The following is a 12308-nucleotide window of genomic DNA, read 5'->3' on the forward strand; positions in this document are numbered from 1 at the left end:
AACATGGCATGACAAAAGTTTATGACATTGTATGTACTGTGTTGAAAATTGGTTATTTAAGGTATTTATGTATGTGCTGGAGTCTCATCCCTCTGGTGGGGAAAATTAATGATGAGTAATGTAAAGTATAAGAATTTGGGTTCCGATGTGAATTTCTTAAACAGAACAATTGGTCAAGGTTCCAATTTTGAATTTGTAAAATGATCAGGGTTATAAGGATTAGAAATGGTAACTTAAAATTCTGCTAAGATTACTTTTGTAGGAGAATGGACAGAAAGCTGGTTCCTGCAAGAAGAGAAGAAGAAGAAGCCTCTGCTGGAGATGACTGGAGCAGATGCCAAGGACCAGAAGACTTGATGCTCCCTGCTGGACAGCTATACAGGAAAAGACTTTTTGAATCTTAAAAGGACAATTACATCATTGCTTTTCCTTTTGGGTCTATGTATCTGTATTTACAAAGGGGACTGCCCCCTTTGATTTGTCAATGCGTTGATCAATCCTTCACATGTTTATCTTACAAGGGGATAGTTAAAGGAAAAAATTCGGATGTACCTATAGTAGTGAGGTGTCAGCAAAAACAAAAAAGGGGGAGTACGAGTCATTGAGTGGAATATTGAAGTAGTAAAACAATTATTGATTATTGATAGTTTCAAAAAAATTTATTGGTATTTTCAAAACATTTACCCATTTCCTAATGTATTCTTGACTATTTTCCATGCAGTACCTTATGTTTTTTGTTTGGTCATAACAAGTTTTTGTCTACTTTGTGTCCTTAGGATAATGAATGCTATGTTTAAGCCTTAGTTCATAATCAGAACATTACAGCAGAAATTACCCAGGTGTTACAATTGGCCACTGAGGAAGGAGGGGTAGTACATGAGAACTTATAACCTGACAGTGTTATAGATGACTTTCTGAGTCATATTAAGACCTTTTTAACCCTCAATTGGCTTAGTCATGTTTTAGAGACTGTGGCCATTGTGGGGGCCTTGCCTTTTTTGCTATGTTATACTGCTTTAGTGACGAGTATGTTTTTTTGGGGCTCTGTATACAACCATTGAGTCGGTACCCGTTAACTCTTGTTGCAAAACGAAAAAGGGGGAGTTGTTGCGGGCTGAGTTGGAGCTGAGCCCTGCCCTCCTCGGACCTCCACGCCCCGGGGCCTCCTGAGATAAACTCGGGGCTTTGAGATATGGGTGGAGCCAGGAGGAGGGGTCTCGCCTTTGTTGCCTCCCTAGCAATCCCAGGTCTTTGCCTGGACCTGCTTGACCACATGGAACTTCCGGCTCTCTGTCTGGGCTTGCCAGAGCATGTGGAGTTTCCGGTTCTTTGCCTGGACTGCCTGACCGCAGGGAGCTTCGGGTTAGCGCGGGAAGAGAAGGGGAGGAGAGTAGGCGGAGTCGGGGCGGTCCTAGAATCCAGGTGTATTGATTTTTACCTGTCCTTCACCCACGTAACCAAAGAATGTACCTGCGTCACTAAAGATATAAAAGCACTGCTTGCTGAAATAATAAACGGAGTCATTCACCATCTTTCGGCTCCCGCCCCATTCATTGTCCGCGAGATCAGGCCCTTTGCTAGGCAAAGGCCTGGGGCTTGGGGGGAACCCCGAGTTGGTTGCGAGGCCGGGCGCCAGCAACAGAGATTAATTTAGATTGGTCAAATCCACTTATCCACACCACTTAGACTAATGAGACAGTGTGTGGGTGTCCACTTAGAAAGATGAGTCTGACAGAAGCTTGCTCTTTCTCTGAGAAACATTGGAGAGCTTGACCCTTTCCTGGCTGACCCTCAGTGAGTTGGAGTGCTGAATTGACAGGATGTAGATACTACCAGTTGAATGCACTGATAGAATTAACTAGTGCAGCTACCTAGTGTCTCAATAAGGAATTATTTTCTACCTACTAGATCTGTAAGAAAAGCACTATTTCCTTGGTGATGAAGTAGATTGATCAGTGTTTACATGACAAATTGTCAGCATTGCTTTAGATATTCTTTCCTTAGATATAAGTTGGACTGGATGGTTTATATGTGATTTTTCTTTGAAGAAAGCAAACAGACATAAACCTCAGGATATTAACCAATTTGAGGCCCCCAAAATGTTTTCTACATAAAAATTATGTTTTGAAGGTTTTTCTTTAATTTTGTTTTGTTCTTTTTAAAATTTTCATTTAAAGTTTTGAATTTCAAATTCCATTCCTTCCTTCCTCCTTCCTCTACCCCCTCCCTGAGACAATAAGCAATCAGATATAGCTTATATATGTCCAATTATGTAAATTTTGCAAAACTTTTCTATATTTGTCATTTTGTACAAGAAGATTAAATGAAAGAAAAAAATGAAAGAGAAAAAGTGAAGAATAGCATGCTTCAATCTGCATTCAAACAATGTTATTTCTTTCTCCGTTCAGTATGCTGCATCATTAGTCATTTGAGATTGTCTTGGATCATTGTGTTGCTGAGAATAGCTAAGTCATTCACAGTTCTTCATAAAACAATATTGCTGTTACTGTGTACAATGTTTTCCTGGGTCTGTTTATTCCTCTTTGTATCAGTTCATGTAAATCTTTCCAGATTTTCTGAAATCATCCTGCTTGTCATTTCTTATAGGAAAATAATATTCCATCATGATTATATGCCACAGCTTGGTTAGCCATTCCGCTATTGATGGGCATCCATTTGATTTCCAGTTCTTTACCATGACAAAAGAGCTGCTATAAATATTTTTGTACAAATAGGTTCTTTTCCTTTTTGTGGATGTCTTTGTGATATGGACCTCTAAGTGGTACTGCTGGATCAAAGGGTATACACAGGTTCATAGACCTTTGGGCATAGTACCAAATTGCTCTCCAGAATGGCTGGATCAGTTCACAACTCCACCAACAGTGCATTAGTGTCTCAGTTTTCCCATATCACCTACAATATCCAACATTTTCCTTTTTTATCATATTAGCCAATCTGATAAGTTGTTTTTCTAGTGTTTTTTAATTTTATGTCCAATTTGGAATAAAATCTTAAGAATCATCAGCTTGAGATCATTATCTGGCTCCACTATTAATATTCCTAAGGCACCCTCTGCTTTTAAGAAATGAGAGGTTAGTCTAATTTTTAGGGTCTGATCCAGGTCTCATTGATATAGTGATTGATTTCCTCTAACTGGAGCTTTCAGCAAGTCACCTCGGACGGAGGATATCAATCTTTTATCATAGTCAAAATGTGGGGTGTTCCTCCCACATAGAGCATAGAGGTACCTGGGAACTTCTGAGTCACTGCTGATCAGCACATAGGGACTAACAGCTGGGAAACATGAAGTCAGGAAAGCAGAGGCATGTATCAACCAGAGTGGGGATTTAATAACTGACATATATGCTGTCAAGACACAATTGATTAAGTAAGAAGAAATAAAGGTGCTCACTAGAAGCAGGATAGTTTTGGTGGCCCTGGTCTCAGGGGAGGCTCGAGGGAAGAAGCAGGTAATGTGAATTTGCTGGACTTTCTTGTGATGCCTATATAGGAGAATCACCATGTAGCCACTGGAAGAGACCATGAGTCCCACATACATAGCATCAAGGAGGGAGAGAAAGGTCGCAACAAATGAGGCATGAAATCCAGAAGGAAGTTTATGAGAACAATATCCATGATGCTGTATCTCAGTGATGTTTCTGTTTTGCCTTGGCCCCTTAATTCCCCAAGGAATATAGCTGGAAAAAACCAGGTGAAAAGTCCAACAGAGTAGGCTGGAGGGAAGGAGGTATTTTGGCACTCTACCTTTAAACCCTGCCCAATTGGAGGTGCTGGGGCTGATGGTGATGGCCTGAAAACCACTCAGGAAGCAGGTCATGCTGAGGGAAAGGTCCCGAGATACTTTGTGAAGGTAGAAAATAATTTTACAGCCAATTTCATTGAGGAAATTCATCAGACCCAAAGCTGCCATTGTCTGAGGGATGCCCTTTGAAAGAAGCATCAAACAGTTGACCAAGGCCAGCTGAGGGACAATAGTGTCTATAGGTCTTGCCCTACGTCCACTGATGAAGAGACAAATAAGGAAGGAATTCCCTAGAACCCCTATTGCTGTCTGGGAGAAGAAGGCAACACTCAGGATTATGTCTTTAGATTTCATAATAGTGAAATCTTGGTGAGAAGAGCTGTCATCCAAGGTAGAGGGACCTAGAGAAAAGTAAAAATTGATATTATTTGTGAGCGTTATCTCCTCAATCCCACTTAGCAGACTCTGTTGAAGGTGCTTCCTTCTGGTCTTTACAGAAACATTCTCACACTTGGCTTTGGTCTATAGAGCAGGGAATTTGGTATTAGTGGTAGGATGCTATTCCTTTAACCTCTTTTAATTTAAGTAACAGTTCAGGAAATATTCAAACAATTGCCCTATAAAAATAGTCCTGCCACAGAATGAGGCTTTTAGTGACTGATCAGGCACATGAGATGAGTGAAAAATAAAACTGTGAGAGACAGGGTTTCTGGGTATTAATAATCAATTTATTAATTAGGCTAGCTGGTAATCAATAAGTTGATTGTCAATGGTTTCTCATGGTAACCAAAAGGTGACTCAATGGAGAACCTAAAAGCTTTAAACAACCCTTGAAAGCAAAGTCCCTTGACAACTGAAATCTATCCTGATTGGTAGACATTTAGTAAGGAAGTGGGCTAAAAGTCTTCAGCTCTTCCTGCTGAGAATGTGTCTTTATCATGAAACTCAGACACCTCCAGCAGTCTGGACAGTGAAATCTATCTCCATCCAGATCACGTTTATTGGTTTTCTCCTTTATGAACTGGGTCTCCCTAAACTCTAATGGAGTTATATAAGGATGGGCACTCCTTTCCCCAAGGTAAGAACTCATCCAGTCTAGAATCTGTTTATACGCTAGTTTTGTTCCTATAGTTCCTGGGTCTGTCTTGACAAGTAGACTCCCAAGTATTTTATGTTGTCTATAGTTTATAAATGGAATTTCTCTATCTCTTGCTGCTGAACTTTGTTGGTAATATATAGAAATGCTGATGATTTGTGTGAGTTTATTTTGTATCCTGCAACTTTGCTAAAGGTGTTAATAATTTCAAGTAGATTTTTAGTTGATTCTCTAGGATTTTATAAGTATACCATCATATCATCTGTAAAGAGTGATAGTTTGATTCCTTATTACCTATTCTAATTCTATTACTTTCTTTCTCTTAGATTTCTAGTGCAATAGCTAACATTTCTAGTATAATATTAAATAATAGAGGTGATAATGGGCATATTTGCTTCACCCTTGATTGCATTAGGAAGGCTTCTAGCTTATGCCCATTACAGATATGCGTTGATGGTTTTAGATAAATATTACTTATCATTTTAAAATATGCTCCATTTATCCCTATGCTCTCTAGTGTTTTTAATAGGAATAGGTGCTGTGTTTTGTCAAAGACTTTATCTGTATCTGTTGAGATAATCATGTGATTTCTATTGGTTTTGTTATTGATTTGGTCAATTATGCTGATAGTTTTCCTAATACAGAATCAGCCTGGCATTCCTGGTATAAATGCCACCTGGTCATAGTGTATGACCCTTCTGATATATTGTTGTAATCTTTTTGCTAGTACTTTATTTATAATTTTTGAATCAATATTGATTAGGGAAACTGGTTTATCATTTTATTTCTCTGTTTTGGCTCTTCCTGGTTTGGGTATGTGCAACATATTTGTGTCATAAAAAGTTTGGATGGACTCCTTCACCTGCATTTCAAATAGTTTTTGAAGTATTGGGATTACTTATTCTTGAAATATTCAGTAGCATTTGCTTGTGAATCCATGTGGTCCTGGGGATTTTTTCTTAGGAAAAAGCCTTGATGGCTTGTTCAGTTTGTTTGCCTAAGATTGGGTTATTAAAGTATTATATTTCATTTTCTATAATCTGAGTAATTTATATTTTTGCAGATATTCATTCATTTTATTTAGATTTTCAAATTTATTGACATATAATTGGGCAAAATTGCTCCCAACAATTGTCTTAATTTTCTCTTCATTGGTGGTGAATTCACCACTTTTATTTTTGATACCAGTAATTTGGTTGTCTTCTTTCCTTTTTCAAATCAAATTAACCAAGGGTTTAATATATTTTATTGTACTATTTTCCATAAAACCAGATCTTAGTTTTATTTATTAGTTCAATGGTTTTCTTATTTTCAATTTTATTAATCTCTCCTTTAATTTTCAGGATGTCTAATTTGGTATATATTTGGGGATTTTTAATTCGTTTTTTTCCCCTAATTTTTGTGTATGCCCAATTCATTGATCTGCTTTTTCTCTATTTTATTGATGTAAGCAATTGGGGATATAAATATTCCCCTAAGTAGTGGTTTGGCTGCATCCCATAAATTTTGTTATGTTGTCTCATTATAATTGTCTGTAATGATTGTTTCTATGATGTCTTCTTTGACCTACTTGGTTTTTAGAATTAGATTTTTCAATTTCCAATTAATTTTAAAAATTAATTTATTTTAAACTTAAATACTAAAACTGAAATACACCATAAGAAAATGTTAAAACTTAAATACAAAATAAGAAAAGAAAAAAACATTTTTATGTGCACAGCAGAACATAAGAGAGGATTCAATATATACAGCAATATATTTCCATTTCAAGAAAGCTTATATAATAAATATTACACATTGTGTTCAGAACTATCTTTTCTTTGCTTCCTTGTAAGTTTTCTTTTGTTTTCTAGTATGCACTTTTTACTTTCTTCTTTTCTCCTCCCCCTTCCAAGAAGGCCACAATTCAGCATGGATACACACACTTGTCTATACATCCATATACATATACTCATAGACATATATAAATATATACATATGCACATACATACACACATATACATGCATATACTTAGATATCTATAATCATACTCACATAGAGACATATATGTTCCCATGCATCTATGTAAGACCATGCTATATTTGTTTGTCCTCTGTTTCTCTGAGGGTGGATAACATTTTCTTTCATAATTCCAAGCTTGCCATATTTTTCTGTCTGCCAACTCATACACCTACACTATAGCAGTATTTCAGTCTTATACTCTGTAGCTATTTTAAGTAGTCTAAAACAATATCACTTAATATGACTGACATATAGTGCAGTTTACCTATTTTTCTCTTTTGATTAAGTGTTTTAGCTTTAACTTTATCTGAGATTATGATTACTATCCCTGCTTTTTTCCCCAATAAATTATACTCCTGTTCTTCATTTTATGTTTCTGTATATCTCTTATTTCTTATCCCTTCTGACTCCCCTGCTTTATTTCTACTTACTACCTTGCCCTCCTATTACTTAACCTACCCTCCTCCAAAGATTTCTACCTTATCCTCCCAATCTCATCAATCTAAACAGGCTTCTATACCCCTCTCCCTTATCTGACTCCCTCACCTTCTAATTTCTTTATTAATTTAGAAGACTTTATTCCTTTCTAAATGTATATATTGTTCTCTCTTTAAACCAGATCTGATGTGAGTAGGGTTCCTTCTAAAAATACCTTCCCTTATTCTCTCCCCCTCCCTATTTCCTTAGCCTTTTCTTTCTTTCTGAATTTTGAAGACTTATACCTTTCTAGATATATGTGTATTGTTCCCTCTTTAACACATTTCCAATGAGATTATGATTGCAGAACTACCAGCCCTCCTCCCCCATCTAATTCCTTTGTGTCAATTCTTTCTCTTGCATTTCATTTACATAAGATAATTACTCTTTTTACCTTTTCCTAGATGGTATTACTTCGTAGAATCACATCATACTCAGCTCTACCCAATCTTTCTTTCAAATTACCTAATTACTAATTACAATCTTAGACATAAAATTTGCATTTCTTTGTATAAAAAGCGAACAGTCTCTTCTCATCATGGTGGGCCAAGAGATAAGGCTCTTAAGGCCTACCTTAAGAAGGTGCTTGAGCACAAGGAGATAAATGGATGCTTCAAAGAGTTAAGAGAACAGTTGAAAGAGCTTACCAAGCAATATGAAAAGTCTGAAAATGATCTGAAGATCTTACAAAGTGTTGGGCAGATTGTGGGTGAAGTGCTTAAACAACTAACAGAAGAAAAATTCATTGTTAAAGCAACAAAAGGACCAAGATTTGTTGTGGGTTGTTGGTATCAGCTCAACGAGAGTAAGCTGAAGTCAGGCACATGAGTTGCTCTGGATATGACTACACTAACTGTCATGAGATACTTGCCAAAAGAAGTTGATCCACTGGTTTACACCATGTTTCATGAAGACCCTGGCAATGTGTCTTATTCTGAGATTGGAGGGCTATGTGAACAAATCAGAGAATAAAGAGAGGTAATGGAATTACCCCTAACAAACCATGAGTTATTCCAGCACGTAGGAATAATACCTCCAAAAGGTTGTTTGCTATATGAACCACCAGGAACAGGAAAAAACACTCTTTGAAAGAGCTAGCCAGCTGAACTGCAACTGTTCAAGGTGGTATCCAGTTCTATTGTAGAGAAGTACATTGGGGAAAGTGTTCATTTGATCAGAGAAATGTTCAATTATGCCAGGGATCACCAACTGTGCATCATTTTCATGGATGAAATAGGTGCTATTGGTGGCCATCATCTTTCCGAGGGTACTTCAGCTGATAGAGAAATTCAAAGAAGTCTAATGCAGTTACTGAATCAGATGGATGGATTTGATATTTTATGAAGAGTAAAAATTGTCATGGCTGCAAAGAGACCAAACACATTGGATCTTACTTTGTTTTTGTCCAGGAAGATTAGATAGAAAGATACATATTGATTTACCAAATGAACAAGCAAGATTAGTGATATTGAAGATTCATACAGGTCCTATCACAAAACATGGTGAAATAGATTGTGAAGTAATTGTGAAGCTTTCAGATGGCTTTAATGGAGCAGATCTGAGAAATGTTTGCACTGAAGCAATTCGTGCTGATCATGATTTTGTAATACAGGAAGATTTTATGAAAGCAGTCAGAAAAGTGGCTGATTCTAAGAAGTTGGAATCTAAACTAGACTATAAACCTGTCTAAGTTATACTTCTTAAAAGACACTAGCATAATATAAAAATAAATTGAGGAAAATAATGTATGTATTGGATATGATCTCATTGAAAGCATAGTACATATAAAGCAATGATTCATTAATTCCATGTACAATGCTGGCACAAAAGATTGTGTATTTGTCAATGTTGCATTTATTACAGCAAATTAAATAAGATGAGTTGGATAAGAATTTTTGAAATAATTACTTCACAGGCAATTTGTAAAATACTGAAATGACTTGAGGTATCAGTTTTAAAAGAGCATTTCTTAAATGACATTTTATATTATTTTACTTGTTTTCTTTATCCCAAAGAGTTGAATAAAATTTGATTGATTCAGTCCACTTAACATAAAAAGCACATGGTCTGGTCTTAATGAGTCCCTTGTAATGAGTCTTTGATGTGTACCTTATATTTCTTTTGGATCTTGTATGTCGAATTTTCTACTGAGTTCAGATTTTTTTTGCAACAAAATCCTGAAAGTCTGGCAATTCATTGAATATCCATTTTTTTCCATTCAGGATTATGCTTAGCTTTGCTGGGTATGATATCGTGTTCCAAGACCTGTGGTCTTGTGTTGTCACTTCTGGGTCTTGTGTGATTCTAATTGTGGCTCTGCCATATTTAATTTTTTTGTTTATTGTAATATTTTCTCCTTGACCTGTGGGTTTCAGAATTTGACTATCAATATGCCTTTAGATTTTCCTCATAAGCTCTGTTTCAGGTGGTGATAGGCAGAGTTTTTATATTTCTACTTTCCCCTCTTGTTCTAGCACTTCAGGACAATTTTCTTTATTTCTTGTATTACTGTATCAAGAATCTTTTTTTTTGTCATAGCTTTCAGGTAGTCTGATTATTTTTATGTTTTATCTTCTTGATCAGTTATTCTCTTCTCCAGATCAGTTGTTTTTCTGATGAGATGTTGCAAATCTCTTCTATTTTTTTCAATCTTTATGTTTTCTCTTATTGTTTCTTAGTCTCTTATAACTTCACTGGCTTCCCCTTGCCCAATTCTAATGTTCAAGGAGTCATTTTCTTCCTTAAGATTCTGGATCTCCTTTTCCAGTTGGTTGACTTTGTTTTCATAATCTTCTTGTTTATTTTGGGTGGTTCTTATTTTTTTTAAATTCCTCAATCCCTCTCATTTGATTTGTAAAGACTTTTAAAAGTTGTTCTATGAATTCTTTTTGGGCAGGTGAAAATTTGCCATTACTCTTTGGGGTAGGAGAGCCTGTTTTTCTTTCAGTATCCTCTTCTGAAGACAAACCCACCTTCTCTATTCCCAGGGTAACTTTCTATGGTTGGGTTCTTTCTCCTTTGGCTGCTCATTTTTTTTATTTGTAGCAGATTATCATTGTAATCACTTCTAGTCCTGGGCTATGGGGGATGGTGCCTCTGGCCTCAGTTCCACCTTCAGTTCTCCCCTCTGGCCTGGAACAGAAGCCAAGAAGTCCATCCTCCCATAAGTGGCCACAGCTAGAGGCACCCCCACCCCACTGCTTCTGCATCTACCTGACATGTTGGTTCCTTCTCACCCAGGAGCCAAGTCTCAGCAGCACAGCTGGTCCTGACATCCCTTATCAGCAGTAGTTCCCTCAATCTTCCCTTACTCAGATAACTGACTTCCCACACTGTCTGGGAGGTAAAAATTCCTTAGGGTGTTGCCTAGGCTACCTTGTAACCCAGCTAGCCCTAGGGCTCACTGCTTGCTGTTTCATTAGAACTAGCCTGGAGGTGTTTACACTCCACAGGGGCCAAACTTCTGTCCTGGGATTTTTCTTCGGATTTTCTCTTGTTTTCCCAGGAGGAACACTGCTCTGCATCAACTCTTGTTTATTTTTTTTACCACTCTATAGTTACTGTGAGGAATTATTTTATCTTGTTTGTGGGAGAAATCTGGAGAGCTTGAAATTTTCTGACTCCACTATCTTCCTGGATTCTTCTCTGCCAATTAATTTTTAATTTCTCTTTCCATTATCCATTATTAAATACAATTTTTATTTCACTATGATCTGAAAAGGATGTGTTTTCTGCTTCTGCTTTTCTGCATTTCATAGTGAGGTTTTTATAGTCTAATACATGGTCAATTTTTGTGCAGGTGCCATGTATGGCCAAGAAAAAGGTATATTACTTTTTATTCCCATTCAGTTTTCTCCAGAGATCTGTGATATCTAACTTTTCCAGAATTTTATTCACCTCTTTAATTTCTTTCTTGTTTATTTTTTGGTTTATTTTTATCTAGTTCTGAGAGGGGAAAGTTCAGGTTCCCCCTCTAGTAAAGTTTTTTTTTAAATCAATTTCTTCTTGTAACTCATTCGACTTCAAAAATTTAGTTGCTACATCATTTGGTGAATACATAATTAGTTTGACATGATTTCATTGTCTGTGGTACTTTTCAGTAAGATACAATTTTCTTCTCTTTTTCTTTTAATTAGATTTTGTTTTTCTTTTCCTTTCTCTGAGATCATGATTGCTACCCCTCTTTCTTTGCTTCATCTGACGCATAACTGATTATGCTCTAACCCCTTATCTTTGCTCTGTGTAAATCTCTCTGCTTCAGATGTCTTTCTTGTAATCAATGTATTGTAAGATTCTGATTTTTGCTGCTATCCCCTTCTATTTTATGAGTGAGTTCATTCCATTCATATTTATAGTTATGATAACTGTATTTCTTTCCATGCTATGTTTTATTGTTTATCTGACTCTCTTATCCCCAATCCTTCCCTCCTCATAAGTGTTTTACTTTTAATCACTGCCTCCCCCAATATACCCTACTGTTTATCAATCCTCCCCCATCCCCCTTTATCATCCCCATCCTTTTAAGCTTCTTCCAGGGTAAGATAGATTTCTACACCCAACTGAGTGTATATGTTGTTCCCTCTTTGAGCCAAGTTTGATGAGAATAAGGTTTAGTTTTACCCACCACCCTCCAACCCCATATTCCCCTCCATTATAATAGTTTTTCATGCCTCTCTTAGGTGGGTTCATTTGCCCCATTTAATCCCCCCTTCTTCCAATATAATTTTCTTTCTCATCCCTTTATTTTGTTTTTTTGGGGGCATCATCCCATTAAAGTCACCTTATATCCACACCCTCTATCTCCAGATACCCCTTCTAATTGATCTTATAGTGACAAAGTTGTTAAGAATTACATATATTATCTTGCCATATAGAAATATAAACAGTTTAACCTTATTGAATTTCTTTTGTTTTCTCTTTATTGTTTGTTTCTTTTTTTAAAAAAACCTTTTTTATGGTTCCCTCAATTC

General features: G+C 36.5%; 1 protein-coding gene and 1 pseudogene across 1 annotated transcript; one reads left to right on the top strand and one right to left on the bottom strand.

Moving 5' to 3' along the window:
* Positions 1–3124: 3124 nt before the first annotated feature.
* LOC118835700 (vomeronasal type-1 receptor 4-like) lies at positions 3125–4117 on the bottom strand. Its single transcript, XM_036742940.1, has one exon. The coding sequence runs from the start codon at positions 4115–4117 to the stop codon at positions 3125–3127; it is 993 nt and encodes a 330-aa protein (XP_036598835.1).
* A 425-nt stretch (positions 4118–4542) lies between these two features.
* On the top strand, positions 4543–9039 carry LOC118835703 (annotated as a pseudogene).
* The last annotated feature ends 3269 nt before the right edge of the window (positions 9040–12308 follow it).

The sequence above is a fragment of the Trichosurus vulpecula genome, chromosome 2 (genome assembly GCF_011100635.1).
Source record: "Trichosurus vulpecula isolate mTriVul1 chromosome 2, mTriVul1.pri, whole genome shotgun sequence".
NCBI lineage: Eukaryota > Metazoa > Chordata > Mammalia > Diprotodontia > Phalangeridae > Trichosurus > Trichosurus vulpecula.